Raw genomic sequence first — 21,613 nt, 5'->3', positions numbered from 1 at the left:
AAAAAAAGATATTATGGTTCTGATGACATCTTAGTAAAAGCCAAACTCCCTTTACTACCAAGCACAATAGCTTTCCTTATGAAAAGACAGTAATTTATCACTAATGCATATATTGAGAAAACACAACAAATAAGATTGATATAAATGCCTACATGCTAGTAAAAAATCTCACTTCTGTCACACACCCAGAACTGACCTTCACCATGTACAGAAAAACTACAAATTATAAATATGGAGACAGAAACTGGAATGGAGAAATAAAAAGCCACTCTGCATGCAGTGCAAACCTGGAGAAATGGAAAGAGAAATATAGCGCCTATCAGTCCCAGGATCTGCAATAAAGCACACAAACTAATCTGCACAAAGTTATACCTGTATTTTGGAACACACTCAACCAGTAACAACCCTATCTATGAAAAGGGAACACTACAAATATTAAACCAAGCCCTAAACACTAATACACCTCCTATTAGGAAAACAGAATAAGCCAAGCTGCTATAGAGCCCCACACAGAAATAATTGTAAAGATATACTAAAAGTGTTACAAAATAACATCCAACAATTAAAAACTCAAAAATTATTAAAACATGTCCAAATATCAATAAAATATTTCAAAACAGCAGACATCGCATAATACCCAATAATTAAAATGGCAGTCAATCAAGAAAAATAAACTTAAGCCACCTTTACTTACCCTCTCCAGGAACTCTCCTACTACTTTCCCTTGCAGGCTAATAGCACTCACCAGAAGCAGCACTAGCTGCTAAAGCTCTGTCCTCACAGTCCTCTTCCTTAGGGCCCACAATCAGTCACACACACACTCAATTAGACCCCACAACCAGTCTTGGTCTCTCTCTGACACCCCCAAGCTCCCACTCTCACAGACATACATTGGGCCTCACCGCCAAACCTCTTCTTCCTTCGCTGCAGGGACAGGCTCCAGTTCCGGTGGGGGGGCTTTTTTGTCGTCACGGGAATGGACTCCCGTGACGACAAAAAAGCCTTACATGGTCTTGGTCAGGGTTTGACACTGCCATTCCTCCCAGCCCCCCTCAAACCACCCCACTCCCCCAGGCTATGCGTTGCCCCTTTTGCCTCACCAGCCAAACGGAGGCTTCCTCCCTTCTTCCTACCCCCACTGGCAGGTAGATGGGAGGAAGCTTCCCATTGGCCCACTGGGGCTGGAAAAAGGGAGAAATAAAGCAAAACTGGGGCAGTGGGACAATGGGAGCCACGACACAGCTGACGGTGCTTCTGGTTGTGTTCCAGACCAAGGCTTCAGTAACACAGCTCATGCCTGTCAGAAAGGGACAATCTTTCCACTAATATAACTTAAACTGCTCACAGGTGTTGACTACTTCTTCTGGCTGGACATGATGGAAAAGGCAATTTTTTATTTATTTATTTATTTATTTTAAGAGCACTGAAAAGTGCTGTTGTGGGCCTGCAGAGGCAGTGAGGCAACTTAAGAAGAAACTGAAGAAAACTTATCCTTAAAATTGTTTAAATTTAATTAGAGCAAGAATTTCAGGCGTGTGTGAATTCACATCCATGCTGTGTACAGACAAAAAAATTACTGAATAGACTCACAAGGCAACACCAACACAAGAACTCCTGTACATGCTCAGAGCACAAAGCTCTACTAGTTTGGAGAGATGAGTCCATTTGGGGCTGCCAGATGACATCACCCACATGTAATGGTTAATTTAGCCTGCTTATCAATGGAAAATGTAGCGACCAGAGGGATTTTTCACAGAGATATCTGCAATCTATAAACAATGTATTTAACAAAGTATATAAAATGATTTTTTACTTTAAAAAAAAAGTGATATAGAGCATACTCAATCCTCCTTCCAAACTCTAGGACTTCTTCACAGAAATGTATTTTAAAGTGATCGGGGAGGGAATTTCTCATTAAGATGTTACCATATTTGAAGAGGAGCTATAATCAATGATAGAAAATAGTAGGATAGATGCTGAAAAACATTGTTTTGGATACATACAAGTACTTATCCCGATGCAAATACAAGAAATACCTTATTCAGATATGTCCAATTATTTGATATCCTTCTTGGTTTGCCACAAGAGTTAACACTCACAAGTTGCAATTTGCTAATAGGGAACAAATTGCACAAAAGGTAGGAGATGCTGAAAATACTGCTTTCTGAATATAAAAGTGGGTCATAGCTTATTTAGAACTGAAGACAGCCCAAGAGTGATTGTTATCCACAAACTGTGAATAAAGCACCCTTGCAAACAGAAGAGTGTATGTGTTCCAGTGGGGAGGATTTGGGAGAGGAAAGCAGAAGACTAACTGCTTACACCCATTCCTTGAATAAAAGTGTAGTTGCCTTCTTAGTCCATGCCAATGCATAGAAATAAAGGTTTATTTATACACTTTTTCTGTATGCGAGGAAGTACCTTATTCAGAATTGTCAGAGGACAGGAAAGATGTGTTTTGGTGGTGACCCTAAAGCAATTCTCACACAGAGACTATAATCCATGAAGAAAGAGCATGAAGCTGGAACTCAGTAGCTTTACATATATTCAATCAATTTTCTGAATTAAATAAGGTTGTACCTTATTCAGAACTATCTAAGAATTCAAAGAGATGCATTTTAGAGGTATCCAATCAAAGCTTATGTACCAAGCTGTGCATTTTTGTACACAATTTTCTAAGTATGCAAATAAGCACCAGAGCAAAAGTGTGCAAAATTTAGCTAAGAAAAATTTCACACAAAACATAAATAAAATTAAAAAACCCTGAACTTCACCTTTGAGGTACAGGTTTTTGGTTTTGGTTTGTTTTTTTTAAACACATGGCCCAGGAAGGAAATTTTGCAGGTAGTTTACAAGTTGCTTTGCATGATTTTGCATTGCAGCAGATGAACTTTCGATTTAAATAAAATTGTGTACAGAAGACTACATGCATAATTTTACTATTTGAAAACAAACAAAAAACCCCATGCAAACATCTTTGCATGCTAAAATCTGAAACTGTGCCCACGATTTACTGTAATGTGATCTATTTCTGAATTTCAAACACCAACTGCCATTTGCAGTTTTTCACATTTTAGCAGACTGGCCTTGTTTTAAAAGGTACTGTGCAAAAAAAGAAAACAGGAACTCAACTGCAGTTTTATCTGGTTGCCTCTGGAAAAATTGTATTGTGACCCAGCCTTGCCTGTCATTAAGATTCTACTGGATTTTTCTAGTATAGGCAGTATGAGTGGGTTTTTACATTTTTTTAATCCTCCCCCGGCTTTATTCCCACCTTTTTGTTGGTTGTGGCTCAGAGGTATAAAGTGCCCTATGAGCATGCTCAGAAGTAGAGGGAAGGCAATATAGGAAGAGAAAGGAAAATTCCTCCAGTATCCCATTGACTAGAGATGGAAGGAAATTTTTGGTAGGTCTCCACTCACCAGATTCAACTTCAGTTTCAGGAGGAAAGGTGCCTTTGCCATCCCTAAGATGGCTTGACCAAGAGAAGAAGATTCTTGGAGATGTTGAAAACATTTGTGTTGGATTTTTGGGCTAAGTTACCCAAGAGAAGGTCATACACCCGGTTATCTCAAAGGGCTTTGGATCTTTTGCCTTTGTGACCAGTTAACAGAGGCTGATAGATTTTGTAGTTTGTGGACTTTGCAAAGCTTGTTTGAAGTCTGTTTTCTGAGATCTGGTTTTTTGGGACAAAAGGATTTCACCTTCCCAGCTTTTCCTTTTCCTGGGGCTAGAAGAATTACCGTACCCGTCACAGGGAAGAATCTTTTTGCTAAGACACTAGTTCAAGTGGGAGAACACCACCCAGGGGATGCACCATGGACTTTTGGATCCCCTCCCCCACCAATTATGCTGTTTAGATTTTGCCATACTGGCTTGGTCTGATTTTCTCTGCAAAAAAACCTTTAAATTTGAACACCATCCTTGGAGTCCATGATTATATTTTAGCTATTGGGAATCTCCTTGCGAATCTAATTGCCAGCTGAGAATTCCCCTGAACAGCACTTAAGGCCCAGGAGGTAATCCTCCCCCTCCGGATGAACCCCAGTTTTGTATAGCTCCCTAGGTCCAGCTAAACCAGCCAACTTGGGAACCTGCTACAGTTATCAATATGCCAAAGAAAGTGAATAAAAGGGGAGGGGGGGGGGGGGGTAGAAATAAGTCGGGATAACCAGTTTGATGCCAAAGTTAAGAAACAGGAAAAATACAAAAGCATTACCATTTTGTTAACTTCCAGCTGTCTTAAGTCATAAAAGGTAGAAGTTTCATCCTGGAACCAAGTACTGCAGCTACCGTGTTAGTCCACGTGAGTGTGTAAAAAGTCAAATTGTAGGTAATAATACATTCGAAACTACTTCTCTAGAATTAATATAGTCCGATAAAAAGTATTACAATTTGTTTGTTGACCCGTACTTCCACAAATCCTGTAACAAGTCATTTTAAACAGCCAGCTTACCATCACTGAATGTGCAAGGCGCGAGGTAGCTACTGCCCGATATTCTGAAAACAAACCTCTGCCACCAGTAGCCAAATAATCCCTTGGCAGCAGGAAGATTTCAGGCCAGATCCGATTTTCTGACTACCCCATCCGATGCATTCTGGTACCCAGAGCAGCACTAATTTCAATGGTCAGAATCGGGGATTACAAGAACCACAATACATGTGGGATGTAAGGTTGAAAACCAGAGACAGCTACAACTCTCGTTCTTTCAGAACCGGGTAACTCTGCAGTTCACGAGACAATGGGTGGGAGTGAACTGCGCGTTTTCCCTTCCCCTCTAAAGGACAAGTCCGGCAAGATATTTTCCACTGCAAGTGATAAGTGAGCTTCAGAGAACCCTTCCAGCGCATCCCCTCTCCCGCCTCCAGTACTGACGCAGCCTACGCAACTTACGTGACAGAAGCAGCTCTGCTCCAGTCGCTGCCGGTAGTCCGGTGCCGGCCGCCGGCTGCTGGAGCTAATGGGGGTCGCATCTCCCCAATACAGGATAAGCGCCACCACCGCCGCAGAAGCCAACACGAGCAAGAACAGCACCGCCGCCCGCGAGACCCGCCGTCGCTCGACCTCCGCCACTACTACCAGCTCGCCTTCCTGGTGCTGTTGCTGCCGCCGACGTTTCGCCCGCCGTCGCCCAACGCCACTGCCGCCCTGGGGCGCATGGAAGCCCATGGCCACCACTGCTGCACCGTTCTAGAGTGACGTCAACCACAAGCTACGACCGCCATAGCACGACTAGAACGGAGGGGGGGAGGCGGAATTAATCTCACCACGCGCACGCAGTTCAACGTCAACAGAAGCAGCAACATCCACCGACTCTGTGCTCGCGCCAGATGCCGACGAGCGTCGCGCAGCCCCGCCCATTCAGTCTCGGCGCGCGGAGACGTCAGTTCCGCGCCGGGAAAGCCTTCCCTTCGTACCACATCGGGATGAGGTGGGTGCGGCTTATAGAAGAAAATAGTGGGTATCGGGGGCTGAAAATATTCATTTATTTTGCCTTTTTTTTTTTTTTACTTACATGTGTCTGTGGGGGTGGAGGTGCTGCCCTTTTAAGGTGGTCCAGTCCAGGGAGCAGTATAAGAGAGCTTCTCCTGGGCTTAGCAGTAGCAATAGTAGTCGTAGTTGTAGGGGAGTGGTAGAAGTTACTTTAGGCTTGAAGGAGCCAGATCGCATCAGTTTACTTATTTGATTTATATTCTTTTTCAGGAAGGTCAAAGTGAATTGCCTTCAAGTGAAGTAGTTATTTCCGTATCCTCAGAGGCTATTTCTGAGGCAGTGCAGGGGGATTGCGAGTTTGGGCTGGAGCTTTAGCCGAATTTGTTTTGTTGGAGAGACAGAAGTGGGTGATAGAAGCTAAATACAAAAGATTGTATTTATTTGTATATTTTTTGCTAGCTGATTAATACTGTAGTGGTGATAACAGGGGTTTTGAAGGGTTTAACAGTTTTTTGATTTGGATAATTTCAGCTTAAGCTGTAGTGTTACACATTGTGATTCCCCCTCAGTGCTGCATTAACCCACCTAGGCCTGGAATGGGACCGGTGCCAAACATTCACGAGCAACCTCACACACAGATATTCCCTGCCATGGCCACCTTCTATTGAGGGACTATAATAGCCCTTTGCTATTGCAAAAAAAGAAAGGGACTGGGAAGCTAAGTAAGCCCGCCAGTCAGAAAGTCGTTTATCTGCTGATACTAGTTGCACACTTCCTGTGCTTCATCTTCTAATTTCTGTGCAGTAAGTGGAGGTCTGAATAAAAATAAATGTAAACCTGTAAACAAATGAGCTGAATGTAGCGCAGCCAGCCACAAGCACGGTTGTAGGCAGTGATTTGCATTGAGAGGGGAACTGTAAAATGTAATTGTTAAATCCTGCTGCTCTGTGCTTTGCTTGGCTAAAGAGGAATGAGCCTTCTCACTTTCTTACCTCTGCTGCGCGCCATTGTAGGTGATGGCAGAAAAAGTTATTTTTTTTTTTTTAGTTATTTTTATTTTTTATTTTTTAGTTATTAACTGGTTAACCATATTATATACTTTTTCTCAAATTAACTATTTTATGTTTATTTATGTTTATTTATGTTTATTTATGTTTTCTCAAATTAACTATGTTCAATGTAAACCGCTAAATGTTCAATGTAAACCACTAAATGTTCAATGTAAACCGCTAAATGAAGCGATAGTTACGGTTCCTTAGCGATAGTTATGGTTCCTTGTAAACCGGGGTGATATGTATACTATACAGGAACCCCGGTATATAAATTCTTTAAATAAATAAATAAACTGCACAGGCCAGGATATACTAAGGCTTTTTCTCCATGCATGGAGAAGGGAGAGCCATAGTTTCTCCGTGGGTAAGCCATCTGTTGTGCAAAAATCTTTGCCCTCTCCAGCTCCAGAACTTTCTGAGCATATGTGTCCCTTCCTGTGCTTCTGCTACTATGTGACTTCCTTTCAGTTATTTTCATCTGCTAAAGCAGTAGTTCCCAACCTGGTGTCCGTGAGACTATCCCAGGGAGTCCTCCAGAAGGCATGCAAGAAAATTTAGCTAGGGAGAAAACAAGTGGGCTGCTGCTACCTGTAATTTGCTCAGCTGCTGCCACAGGCCAGGAGAGTGAGAGTGGGGCCTATTATGGCCCCAAAATCTTCATCCCACATTGCTGCAGACCAGGAGGAGGAGGGACTGAGAGGGCTATTCACACCATTATAAGCCTCAAACTGCATTGCTGCATGTTTATTGAAAATGAAGGCGAGAGAGGCCAAATGCAGTTGTCAGAACCTTTATAACCTCTGCTGCACACTGAGGAAAGCAGAGGAAAGTTGGGTTATCACAGTGGTGACAGATATTTCCCACTATTGCTATCTGTTCTACCACTGGCCAGATAGAGTGAGAGAAGAGCAGAGCTGCACCAAAAAAGTGAGTAGAATGACTCAAAGGAAGAAAGGAGGAAATGGGAATGGGGTTGATAATATAAGGGGAAATACAGAGGTAAGAAAGAAAGATAGGAATGAGGGATAGGAGGACAAGAATTCATGACTGACCTGGATAAGTGGAGTGAGAGTGGATTGCAGCCTATCAAGGGAGAGGAGGAGAGGACCTCCAGGAGGGAAGAAGGGAAAGATGAGCACTAGGGATCAAAGAGGAGAGAGGATGAGACAATAGCCAGATTTGGATATGACATCAAACACAATATTTATTTAGGGGACCACACAGACAGACAAGGAGATGTCATAAGCTTTTTTCCCCTTTGAGAAGCAGCTATTGTTTTGCTTCTTCTAAAATCTACATTATGTTGTGGCTATCATTTTCTATATGTTTTTGTAAGAATCATAAAAGAAGATAAAGTATAAAAGGACACATTTTTACCTGTGGAGAAAAAAGGAGCAGGACTAGGTTGGGAAGGGAATCTAAATGCAGAGATTTAATTTTGAAATCTTTGTGCAAACTTTCACTCATGTACTTTGCACCTGCTTTAAAGCACATGCAAAGTAAGCAGGAACAAAAGTACTGGCTTTCTTCCACAGCCCGAGTTTTCAAAAGGAAACTTCACAGGCAGTTTCCCACTGAAAATTAGATTGCGGGTCTGCAGATATGATTTTCTGCGAGGTCACATCAAATTGCCAAAGGAACGTTTTTGAACATGCTTCCTTTTCCCCATTGCAGCTGGATTGGAAGGCGAAATGGTTTCAACCTTCGATTATGGTGGCAATTTTTAAATAGCTTTGGGAATTGCCCTCCCTACATATTCAGTTTAGATCAAAGCTTTATACATTATGAATAATCCTGGAGCGCATATCTATTTCTTTTGCTATGGCATGAAAAAATGAAAGAGAAGTGTGTGTGTGTGTGTGTGTGGGGGGGTTTGTGAAACGTTTTGAAGCAGAAAAGGAGTCCGTGTTCCCTGAAAGATTGGGAACCCCTGTACTAAAGTGTTTTGCTGTGGACATTTGAATTGCTTTTCCTTTTTGATGCTAGTTATTTTTTATTTTCAGTTCTTATAGTTTGTATAATTTTATTAAGTCCTTTGTTAATCTAAATGTAATAATTTTTCAGTAATCTCCTTTCCAATACAAAATAAATATTTACAACCTCAGTAGCAACAGAGATAAGCCAAGGACAACCTAAACAGTCACAGACTTTTGACAAAGAAAAAAATACCTTATTGTTGGGAAGAATCAAGTAGAATAACAGACAGTTGTAGCAAGGGATATTATCTAAAATTCTAAAGATAACCACAGTTACAGGGACCACAAGAAATAAGATGTTCAAAAGAGAATCAGAAGGGATTAGCAGAGGAAATAGCACCTCTGCTATAGAAAAAAAGCAATAGAGAAAGTTCAAAGAATTCAGAGGAAAGGGATTTTATTCAAGAAATTTTCTAGTCCTGAAAATAACAGGGGACAAAAGACCAGTCTTAGACCTGAAACAATTATATTTCTCAAAAGAGAAAAATTAAGAGTGAATTCTTTAGGAACTATCCTGTATCTAATGCAGACGAACAAATGGTTGACCGCATTAGACCTTAGAGATACATATGAGTACATTTGGATTCACTAAAAAACAGGAAATTTCTCTGCTTCACCTTTGCACAACAGCATTATCAACACAAGGTTCTTCCCTTTGTCTTGGCAGTGTCACCGAGAGTATTCACAACATGCCTGGCTATAGTAGCCATAGAATTAAGAAAGAAGATCTTAATCTTTCCATACCTCAACGGTTGACTACTATCCAGCAGATCTTACGAAATATCAGAAAAAGACATGAATTATGTGGCAGAATTCCTATAATAGCTAGGATTTCTAATAAATTGGAAGAAATTGAACCGGATTCCAACCTAAAGAAGAGAGTTTATCTGTGCAGTTAGAGATACAAGGTTTCAAAAGGCTTATCTTCCACAGGAAAGATGAAACAAGCTGACAGAAATAGTCAACGGGATATCCTCCAGCAAAAAGGTAACAGCAGAACTTTACATGAGCATGCTAGGACAAGCAAGGTTTACATATGTTTACAAAGAAATTCAAACAGAAACTTAAGATCTGGCTGTTTAGACAGGCATATACTGACACTGGCTAAATACCTCCCTGAACCCCTCTCTAGCTCTCACCCCCCCCCCCTTCTCCTTCTCTCCCCCCTGTACCCCCCTTGTTCAACCTGATCTTTGCTTCATCTACCTACCCCTTACAAGTCGCTCTTTGTATAAATCCTCTGTAAATACTGTAATCCAAGCTCACGTTAATTGCTTTAAGCTAAGTTTTTGTGTTTATATTTATTCTTTTGCAAGTTGCATGTTTATATGACTAGTTCCCTGTAAAGCGCTACTATGCCAAGTTCATGTTTTATGTAAACCGATGTGATACTCAGTGTATGTCGGTATATAAAAATCTTTAAATAAAATAAATAAAATAGGGACAAATCCAGTGGCATCTGAAATTTTGATGGAACTAGTTTCAACAACCAACGTCTCACTGTGTGGAGATAATATCAAAGTTAAAGAGATTTTGTTAGTTTGATGGAAACAACCAGAAAATCTCAAAATGGGAAATGCATTTCTTCTACTACATAATCAACATGAAAACAGGTGCATCTGACCGAGGATAAGGGGCTCATCTAAAAAGTGCATATAAGAACATAAGAATATATCCATACTGGGTCAGACCAAGGGTCCATCAAGCCCAGCATCCTGTTTCCAACAGTGGCTAAATCAGGCCATACAAACCTGGCAAGTACCCAAAAACTAAGTCTATTCCATGTTACTGTTGCTAGTAATAGCAGTGGCTATTTTCTAAGTCAACTTAATTAATAGCAGGTAATGGACTTCTCCAAGAACTTATCCAATCCTTTTTTAAACACAGCTATACTAACTGCACTAACTACATCCTCTGTCAACAAATTCCAGAGTTTAATTGTGCATGGAGTGAAAAAAAAAAACTTTCTCTGATTAAGAACATAAGAAATTGCCATGCTGGGACAGACCAAGGGTCCATCAAGCCTAGCATCCTGTTTCCAACAGAGGCCAAAAACCAGGCCACAAGAACCTGGCAATTACCCAAACACTAAGAAGAACCCATGCTACTGATGCAATTAATAGCAGTGGCTATTCCCTAAGTATAATTGATTAATAGCCATTAATGGACTTCTCCTCCAAGAACTTATCCAAACCTTTTTTGAACCCAGCTACACTAACTGCACTAACTACCTTCTCTGGCAACAAATTCCAGAGCTTTATTGTGCGTTGAGTGAAAAAGAATTTTCTCCGATTAGTCTTAAATGTGTTACTTGCTAACTTCATGGAATGCCCCCTAGTCCTTCTATTATTCGAAAGTGTAAATTAGTGTATATTAGTTTTAAATGTGCCACATGCTAACTTCATGGAGTGCCCCCTAGTCTTTCTGTTATCTGAAAGAGTAAATAACTGATTCACATTAACCCTTTCTAGACCTCTCATGATTTTAAACACGTCTATCATTTCCCTCCTCAGCCGAGACTTCTCCAAGATGAAAAGTCCTAACCTCTTTAGTCTTTCCTCATAGGGGAGCTGTTCCATTCCCTTTATCATTTTGGTCACCCTTCGCTGTACCTTCTCCATCGCAACTATATCTTTTTTGAGATGCGGCGACCAGAATTGTACACAGTATTCAAGGTGCGGTCTCACCATGGAGTGATACAGAGGCATTATGACATTTCCTAGAGTGTAGCAGATGGACTCAGGACCAATGGGTATAGTGTATTCCTGATAGCAGTTGGGAGACGGAGTCAGATTTCAATCTGACGGCCTACATATACCCGTGCAGGAAGCTTAGCTCTTCAGTATTTCTCCGTCTCCTAAGCAGTTTGGGACTCCACACACACTCACACAGTGTTAGAAAATCTTACCTCTACAACCCTCCCACCCCTCACCCACCCACGCCTAGCTCCTTCTTTAATTTATAGGCAGGTGCCACTTAAAAAAAACCCAAAAAACACTTTATTGAGAGTTTGATCATTCCCCTGTAGGCCACTACTAGACATATAGTGAATTCACTAATACATTTAAAGGACATTAATTAGACACATTCCTTCTCCCATAGCAACATAAAACTTAAGTAGGAACTGAACAAATTTGAGATAAAGGCAGCAGTCCAGCAGCAAGAGGGGGGCTTCCCAGTCTTTTGCATCAAGTGTCACATGTATAATTTTTTACCCACTGGTGAGAAATTGTACATGTGCATGTGATGCAAAGAGCTACTGGCTCTCAGAGAACAAGTCCGATCTCTGGAGGCTAGAGTGGCAGACCTGGAGGAGCTGAGGCAGACAGAGAGGTATAAAGATGATACCTTCAGGGACATAGTAGCCAAGTCCCAACTTCAGACTGGCAGTCCTGGTGCTGCCTTGGAGGAAGAAGGTCTCATGAATGGAGAGCATGATCCTGGTACAGCAGGTAAGGATCCTGTAGCAAGGACCTGCTCTCCAGGTGATGCATTGTCCTTTCGCACCGAAGATATCTCCCCAAGGCCTACTGCCCAGGAGGGAAAGGTTAGGTCGGCCGTCATAGTTGGTGATTCGATTATTAGGAATGTAGACAGCTGGGTGGCTGGTGGGCGTGAGGATCGCCTGGTAACATGCCTATCTGGTGCGAAGGTGGCGGATCTCACGCATCACCTAGATAGGATTTTAGACAGTGCTGAGGAGAAGCCGGCTGTCGTGGTACATGTGGGCACCAACGACATAGGAAAATGTGGGAAGGAGGTTCTGGAAGCCAAATTTAGGCTCTTAGGGAAAAAGCTTAAATCTAGAACATCCATTATCTCTTATAACAGAACTCTTCGACTGCCTACAAGGCACTAGATATTCACTAAGCTGGACCTCAGGGGTGCTTATAATCTTATTCGTATCAAACCTGGAGACAAGTGAAAAACCATATTTAATATTCACGACAGACATTATGAATACTTAGTCATGCCCTTTGAGCTTTACAATGCCCTGGCAGTTTTCCAGAAAATGACCAACAAGATTTTTCACAATCTTCTCTACATCTGTGTAGTTGTATACCTAGATGACATTATCTTGCAATGTCTGCGAGAAAACAACCTCTATGCCAAGTTGGAAAAATGTCTCTTTGAACAAGAGGAGCTTCCCTTCCTGGGATACATAGTTTCTCGAGACAAATTCCAGATGGATTCTGCTAAGGTAAAGGCCTTCAGGTGCTGGCCCCATTCCGAGGGGCGCCAGGCTCTACAAAGATTCTTGGGATTTGCTAATTATTATCATCAGTTTATCCCAAATTACTCCTTCATGGCAGCCCCTCTTACTGCCCTTACCCGAAAGAGTGCCAACTCCAAAGACTGGCCACCTAAGGCTTTAAAGGTATTTCAGAAGGTAAAGAACAGCTTCACAGATGAACCTTGCCTGTACCACCCGGATCCTTCATCTTAGAAGTTGATGCCACTACCCTCAGCATAGGGGCTGTCCTTAGTCAACACTCTCTAGAAGGCGTGCTTCTCCATGTTCATTCTTTTCAAAAACAAATTCTTGCCTGCTGAGCGTAATTACAGTATCTAGGATCAAGTGCTCTTGGCTGTCAAATTAGCTCTCGAGGAGTGGCACTATCTATTCAAAGAAGCTCAACACCATATTACAATATATACGCACCACAATAATCTTGAACATCTACATCAAGCTCGGCAGCTTAATGCTAGACAGGCCCGTTGGTCTTTATTCTTCACTCATTTGATTTCAAATTGCAGAATCACCCAGCACTCAAGAATCAACAGGAAGATGCCTTCTTTCACTTTTTCCAGACCGAGGATGTTTCTAAACCTCCCAGACACATCAATCCCACCAACATCCTTCTGAACACTACAGTAACTGTCCATCCAGGGAAGATGGTCTCTGTAATAGAAACAATGTCCAAGTCCGCCTCCACCCTTAGGGTCTGCAGTTCTGGGATTTTATTGTCCAGTGTGATACTGAGCTGTCAGAGAATAGGCAGAGAATTGACTTCAGGCTGGACTCTGGCAGAATCTTTTATAAAGCTCTTTATTTGTAGCAAGCCAGGCAAAGCAGCTTTGCAATTCTATGAGTTTAGCAAACAAAATGTGCTAATGCCACTTAGTTTAGTATATTTCTTTTTCTTGAGGCTTCCTTCTTTCTCCAGGGACTCACCTAACTCTTCTGGCTTTGCTCTCTTATCCCCAGCTGAAGGGAGCCTCCCTGACCCAGAAGCCCTTGCTGGGTGAACTCTTAAAGAGGACCAGGCCAGATAACTGTGCCTGGTCCTTTAAGGTGTTCTCCTGGAGTTTCTTATATACTCCCTCTCAAACCCTCCCCCTCAGCTGAAAGCTTGCTAGGTCGAGCATCCAGCTATACCTGGGCTAACTCCTGGCTCCTCCTCTGTGACCTGTATAACTCAACCAAGCTCTCCTAAAGGATGTCCTGTCTCTGGGTGGGCTGTCCCTACTATCTGTGACTTGGCACCACAGGGTAGCAAACTGGGGATAATTGTGCCCCAGAACCACCAGATACTGTGACCTAGAATAGTAGTGCTTCAAAATAGGGAGAGATTATCTGAGCCATTAGAGAGTTATTCGGGTAAACCCTTGGGGATGAAAAGTGCATGCACACATACACACACACACACACCCGCCTTTGGCATCCCAGCAGTATATCTACCATGTTTCACCGATAATAAACCCTACCCGGAAAATAAGCCCTAGTTTGATTTTCAGGATTTTTGGAGTAGGGCTTGAAATATAAGCCCTACTCCAAAAATAAGCCCTAGCTTTTAAGTGGACACTCAGTTCCATCCCAAGACTTGCCCGACCACCCCCCCCCCACCCCCCAGACTTACTGAAAGTCCCAGGGGGGGGGGCAGATGGGGGGGAGTTGTAAAAAAAACAAAAAAACCCAAATCCATTGCTCCTACCATGTGACAGAGGCCAGCTAATGGCACCAATAGCCTGTCACATGGAAAGGGCAAAGGGCCAACCGCGCCATTTTGATTACTGGCAGCCGACGGCCCGAGAGCGGGAGATCATTCCCGGGACCACCGCTGGACCATCAGGGAATTTTGGCAAGTTTTGGGGGGTCGGGAGGATGGGGGGGTGCAATGAAGTAAATGTGAAGGGATGGGGGGGGAGGGGGGACAGCTGAAATAAAATCGGCCCAGTCGGCCATATGATAGTACCATGTTTCCCCAAAAATAAGACATCCCTGAAAATAAGCCCTAACCACTTTTTCGGAGATAAAAAAGAATATAAGACCTGTCTTTATTATCGGAGAAACACGGTAGCTGCTGATATTCACAAGGAGGTCGATATTTAAAAGTCATTTAGATGGATAACTGAAAATTTAGCCATCTAAATGGCTAGCCAGCTATATTTAAAGCCATATAAGGCTAAATTCTAGCTACATATGTCATTAGGTGTTTCCAGGCAGGCCAGAGTTAGCTGCATTAGTTATGTAACTAGCTCTGGTCATGCCATAGGGCTTTCCTAAAGCTGGCTGGATATACCTATCAGGCTAACTTTAAGATAGCCAGGGTTATTCAGCAGTGGTGGCCATGCCGCTGAATATCCTTGTTAAGTTAGCCAGATAGCTATATCCAGCTAACTTAACTAGCCTTTCCATGGTTGAATATTGTCCCCATGGTGACTGGATTTAGCCATATGAAAAAGAAATGTCCCCGAGGAAGGAGAAGGATCAAAGGAAAGTATGCACACAGATTTGATTTTCAAATCTCTATGCAGACTTTCTTGCATGAACTCTGCTTACAGGTAAAACAGATGCAAAGCTGCTGGTATTTTTTTTTTTTATCGGTGGACCTTGCCAAAGTTAATTACCTTGGTAGTTTCTCTTTAAAAATTAGTTTTCAGGTCTATAAATAACTGACCATCTTCCTAACCAACCTGCAAAAAATTGACGTTTACCCATGGCTGCTTACCCAATTAAAATAACTTCTTGAAAATTTGCCCACTTTGTATGTGGGTAAAAGTATATGTATTGAGCCTCAATGCACCTACTTTTACCCATACTTTTGTGGAGGTATTCCCAGAGCATGATTAAGTTGGAAAAGAAAACAACGTGCTTAGTTCTGGATTTTTAACAATCTATGGCCTAAATTTTGAAAGGAATTTTGCATGTAAAAACAGTATGTGTGAAAAAAAGTGGGAATGTTAAGTTGTGGTTGTGTGTGTGTTGCTACTATATAAAGAAAGTGTGTGCAAATGTCATCAAGAATGCACAAACACTTTTACTTCTATTTTATGTACCAGTTTCATTCTAGTATATTTTCAAGATGGTGTGTAGTGACTGGCTTCTCTTAGTAGGTGGACACTGCAGCAGGCTAGGAAGAGAGACACAAGAGGTGTGGGGCAATCAGGGAAATTGTGGTCCTTGCCCAGAAGTGTGCTTTGTACATAATTTCTGTACTCAGGGCCAGGCACACAAGAACACTTAGAATCAGTATATGGTATAAAGTCAATTTTATTTGGCTTTTAAAAAGTGTTCCTAGGAGATGCTGTATACTACGTGCCTTTTGTCTTTCAAAATAACCAGCATCTCTCTGAATATAGGACATGCCCTTACTTTTATAGTCAAACATACAGCACCGCCGAAGTTTCCAGAATGGCGTGACTGCCCAAAGACTCATTTCAAAGACACATTATGCTGTTGTCATGACAATCTATCATGTATAGAAAATGCTTGTGAGGATCACTCCCCCACCCTGAGAATTCTTCACCAGCTAAACCTGTCAATCCTCCCACCATAAAAGTTCCTTTATCAACATGGCTTTGATGCCCTTTGTTTCTTCTGATCTTCTCTTGATCCGCTGTGTTGTGTAAACAGGTAGCAAGTCTGTGTTCTGAATAGGAAATAGGCCTGAATTCCGTTTGCTGGCGCCAGGACTTTAATTAAAACTGTAACCTTAAAAGAATCTTCTTTTCACCTGGCTCCTGTCGTTGAGATAGGCATCTGTAAGACAAAAGCTTGCATCTTGGCTTCATGCGAACCAAGCTTCCCTGTATTGTGGTGCAAATATTGTCATGGATGCCCACCTGGCCTTTAATTATAGGCTTTGCAGAGCCACAAGTTTCCCAACTCTTCTGCTTTCTTTGAATCTGAGATGGTAAGAATTTCACTATAGTTCAGCAGTGTCAGAGTGAATCAGCCCTCTGAGGATTCTGGGAATGGCTGACTGAGCCACAGTTCTGAACCAGAGTTATGAATTATATCAGCTTGCCTGTAACTTTTATATTTGTCTGATTTGCTTTTCAGCCTGATACAAGATTTGCTGGTTTTCTTCAGGGAAACCTGTCCGTGAATAGAACTGCATTCCAGAGATGGTTAGTGTGGGGGTGTTGTGTGGGTGAGGACAGGCAGACTGGGGTGTATTGTGGGGGTGAGTGAATGTAATTGGGGTTTACTGGGGGATGAATGCATAGAGAAATAAAGTCCAAACTAACTATAATCAACTTATGGATACTCACTGCACAATAGTTGAAGAGACAGAGAGAGAGAATGGAGGAGGAGAAGGTACCCCTTAGAGAGAGTATACAGGACCAGGGAACAATTTTTGGCTTTGTCAGAAGAACAAATCATATACAGGTAAAGATTCAACAAGGAAATCATACTAAACCCGTGCCAGCAGTTAGAGTACGACCTATTCCCTTCCACCTGCAGAGGCCATGTCTTGCCAATATATCTCAAGATCAATATGGACTTGATCTTTTTAGCCACTGGCACCTTCCAGACACCTCTAGGGGTCACAGCAGAAATAAGCCAATTAGTCACCTCCATATGTATTGATCAGTTTCAGACTGCTTTTCTCAGGAAATCACATCACTGTATATCTTTTCCTCAGAGAAGACAGCAACAACAAATTATGACTGATTTCTACCAAATTGCATGCTTCTCCTCAGTTTTGGGGGCTATCAAATGTACTCATGGCCATAAAAGGGTGATGAGACCACCTTCTACAATCCCAAGGGCTTCTATTCCCTCAATATGCACCTGATCAATGAGGCCAAGTGGATTATCATGAAAGTCATGCACAGGTTTCCAGGATCTTGTCACGATGCATACATCCTCTCAAAATCAGGAATTCATGACCACTTCCAAGAAGGTCACATCACTGGGGGTTAGCTTCTAGGTAGGTTTGCTGCTCTCACTACAGATACACAGCTACTAACCTCTCCCTTTTTCTCTCCCTGATATTTAGGTGGACTTACCACTTAAGCCCTGGAAGCCCACTTCAGCCTCTACCTGGGAACCATCCACTGCCTACCGCCCTGGGATATCTCACTAAGCTTTTTTCTACCTGTTCCATTACAAGTGATAGAGGATATCCACTCAAAACCTGGCTCATAATCCCACTGGCATACCCACAGACTGGAACAAATGTGCACTACAATAGGGTCCCCTGGCAGACCATGGCAGTCATCGAGAGAACCTTTAGCCAACTGAAAACATATTTCTGCTGCCTGAACAGATCAAGGGGATGTCTTCTTTACAACCCTACAAAGGTCTGTGAGATCTTTCTAATCTGCTGCATGTGTCTTAACCTCACCAGAATCAGAGCCCTGCCTCCTCCAGAGGGACTAGATCTCGAGGAGGAGGCATACGGCCTGAGTGCTGAGGATTTGCAGGAGATACAGCACCAGACTCACCAGCTGGCTGAGGAGGAAAATAATACACTGATTCAAATACATTTTTATGGTGAAGCTGCATTTATTTACAATAAAAGCTGATATGGGGCTTATAGAACTAAACATTAATGCTTCCTTAGTTGTCGTCTCTTTTTGGGAGGTGACTCCTATGCTTTGGACTGGACCAGTCTGGTGCTCCTACACAACAATGTCTGGTCACTACTCACAGAGCCTTTGGAGGGCACAGACACTGAGGACATTGGCAGAGGATGAAAGCTGTATGGCATGGCAGTCATTACCTTTAGCAGAATGCATGGGGATAACCTGCTCAGTGCAGCAATTACTACCATAAGCCACTTGCTGGGCAGACTAGATGGACCATTTTGTCATTATCTGCCATCATTGCTATGTTACTATGTTATGAGGACCGTGTAGGGTAGCATTACTCCTGAGAGCTGATGTGAGGGTAGCCTGAGGATGCCTGAGTGGTGGACCTCTCCTCTTCAACAGCAACACAAGAAGAGTCCATCCCCATGGTAGCAGAGAGGAGGTCATCCCCTGTGCACTCATAGGGGGGAAGCCTTTCTCTGCGGTGGTGGGGATGATGACATCACTTCTCCGGCCTATAAAAAGCCCCTGCAGACACTGAACCAGTGCCTCGACAACAGGTCTCCCTATTGTTTAGTAGCATGAGTTGTTCCAACGTTCTTCGTCTTCAGTTCCAGTTCCTTGCCTTTGGTCTTTGCCTTCATCTCCAGTTTCTGTGGTCAGGTCTTCAGTTTCTCAATCCCTCAGACTTCAGTTCTCTACATCTCATCTGCCTGCCTTTTCTGCTCCTTGTCTTCCTGCCCTGCCTATCCATCCCACTTTTCTCTTCGGATGGATACCTGGTATTGACCTCAGTCTGCTTCCTGGACATTCCTGAATGTTGCCTGCCACTGACCCCAGCCTGTTTCTGGATTTACCTATACTACTCGGGCCCAGAGACCTCAAAGGAACCTCTGACCATCAGCAGAGGCCCCCACCTAAGACCTGCCGTCCTCTGTACCTAATGGCTCAACACGAGGGGAATATGGGCTGGTAAATGCGAAGCTCTAGTTGGACCTCTGTCTCATCTGACTCCGCCTGCCAACTGTGGGGACCTGCAGGGCTCCTCCCTGCAGGTTGCACCAACTCCATCTTGAACTAAAGATCCATGAGTTCAACATATACATACATTCACCCATAAAAGCCATGTAAATATGCATATGAGAGGGGGAGGATTTACGAATATAAAATGTGTGTGAACCTTTATTAAATAAAAAATTTTAATGCACAAGCTGTCCATGCATATGTTTACTGCAAATATACGTGTTCTTTGTTTATAAACTTGATCCGTAATAGGGTTACCTCTGCAGGCTTCATGTCACCAAGGACAGGCTGAGCCAGTCCAGGGTTTATCCCTACTGCATTCCATCTTTGTGCCCAACACGCCCACCCCATCAATCCTTCCATTCACATCCCTATTTCCCACTTTCATGCATATGTTGGGGGGTGGGGTCAGAGATATATGTATTTTATAATCTGCATAGACTGATGCACACAAATTATAAAATACTATAATAGATTTTCACACGCTTATATACCTACATATTTGGGGCCATGTGGAGATATTTGAAAGTTATCCTCTGTGTATTGTTTAGGTTATAAAAAATATCCACAGAAAGAGGAGGTGCAAGCCCCTATAGGTTCTGTTTCCTTGTGCACTTTTCAAAAGGAAAGTGTGCTTGTAATTTCACTTTGAACATAAAATATTCCATGGAGTGCCTCCTTGTTTTAGTACTATATGAAAGGGTAAATACTACTTCACCCCGCTTGTGATTTTATAAATCTATCATTTTCCTTCACAATCATCTCTCCAAGCTGAAAAGCCATAACCTGTTTAGCCTTTATTCATAAGGAAGCTATTCTACCCCCTTTATCATTTTGTTTCCCCTCTCTGTACCTTTTCTAGCTCAGTTTTATTTATTTATTTTTTTTAGATGGGGGCAAACAAAACTGCACACAATACTCAATATGTAATTGCACCATAGTTCAATGCAGAGGTTCTCCCTTTTATTCTGTTTCTTTTTGAATTGTTCCTAAATTTCTATTTGTTTTCTTGACTACTGCCACACACTGAACTGAAGATTTCAATTTATAGTCTACAATGACTCCAATATTCTTTTTCTTGTGGGGTTTTGACTCTTAACACAGAACCCAGCATTGCATATCAGTGGCTAAGATTATCTTTCCTTATGTGCATCACTTTGCACTTGTTCACATTAAATTTCATCTGCCAGAGATCCAAGATGGCGCCGAAGTGAAAGGACGTGGCATTGGAGCTCCTGAATCGAACTCAGAGAAAAATGTCCTTACCGTGTTTGTGGGTTAAACAACATGCCTCATACAAAAAGAAAAGGTAGGATAAGGGAGGTTACCACGGGCACCACCACTCCTGCCTTGATGCAGACGACGAGAGAGGGGTTCTATCCGCCGGCAGGAAAAACTCCAGAGAGCCCCGTGCCGGTGATGACCATTGAGCAGACGGCGTCATTAACAGGCGAAACAACTTTAAGCCCTGGAGCACCGTTGACACCCTCCCCCCAGCAAAGGCAGCAGAAACAGCAAACCCAGAACTTACCCTACAACAGATACCGCTGTTTGGTGCGAGTACGCCCGAGGTGAGCATTGCTGGGGACAATGCAGGCCTTGCGATAGAAGGGGAATCGAGAACATCTACCCCAGTGGGGGGAGGGGTACCCCTCGTAGGCGTTTGAGCCAAAGGAGGGGAAGGAATTGACCCTGAGAAGGTGTCGGAGATGTCCAGAATCCCTGAAGAGCTAAATATTGTGGTTAACCTGATAACCTATCCAGTATTGAAACCTTTGGAAAAATCTAATAACATTACACTAGAATCTTTATGGTTTGCTATTTCAACATTGCAAAATTCATTAATGTCTATAACAGACGTTTTGAAAGGTACACAAAACTCCTTTGAAAATTTAAAAACAACAGTGAATGGTCAGAAAAAAAATAGTACAGTTAGAAGGAAAAATGGAAAATTTAATTTCTATTCAGAATGAGACAATAAAAGGCGAAACGGTATTAAACAGAAGAATTGAAATTTTGAAAAATGAAATTAGAAGTAACAATATCAGGGGACTGAACTTCCCAAAATGCAGATTAATTTCTGCAAAAGAACAGTTCAAATGTTACTTAAAGGAAGTTTTACTTATACCAGCTGAAGAACAACCAAAGATAAGTAAAGCCTATTTTGTATCAAGTCTGAGAAAGGGAAATGGAACACAGAAAGGAACCATTGAAAACATCTTGAATATTACAGAACTTTTAGAAACTCCACAAGAAGAACAAGTCGAGGGGAGAGGTACGCTATGGGTTAAACTTTTGTTACCTATGGACAGAGATATTATTATAAAAAAATTTCTCCAAAAGCGTTCTACTCCCTATCTAAA

The 21,613-nt window shown here is 42.3% G+C and overlaps 2 protein-coding genes across 4 annotated transcripts in view; one reads left to right on the top strand and one right to left on the bottom strand.

Annotated features, from left to right (window-relative positions):
- ERO1B (endoplasmic reticulum oxidoreductase 1 beta) overlaps positions 1-5,387 on the bottom strand; it is a 281,408-nt gene extending 276,021 nt beyond the window's left edge. For 2 of the 3 annotated variants that reach the window (XM_029593830.1, XM_029593833.1), the window contains exon 1: positions 4,895-5,262. The gene's annotated coding sequence lies outside the window, so the exon portion shown is untranslated. The other variant, XM_029593832.1, reaches the window with a different exon arrangement.
- On the top strand, positions 1,225-18,248 carry LOC115088526. Its single transcript, XM_029596788.1, has 4 exons — positions 1,225-1,281; positions 5,238-5,432; positions 16,750-16,817; positions 17,693-18,248. The coding sequence occupies exons 1-4, from the start codon at positions 1,225-1,227 to the stop codon at positions 18,219-18,221; spliced, it is 849 nt and encodes a 282-aa protein (XP_029452648.1). The 3' UTR covers positions 18,222-18,248.
- Positions 18,249-21,613: the final 3,365 nt, after the last annotated feature.

The sequence above is a fragment of the Rhinatrema bivittatum genome, chromosome 3 (genome assembly GCF_901001135.1).
Source record: "Rhinatrema bivittatum chromosome 3, aRhiBiv1.1, whole genome shotgun sequence".
Classification (NCBI taxonomy): Eukaryota; Metazoa; Chordata; class Amphibia; order Gymnophiona; family Rhinatrematidae; genus Rhinatrema; species Rhinatrema bivittatum.
Note: the sequence above shows the minus strand (reverse complement) of the source record. Positions and strands in the feature narration are given on the sequence as shown.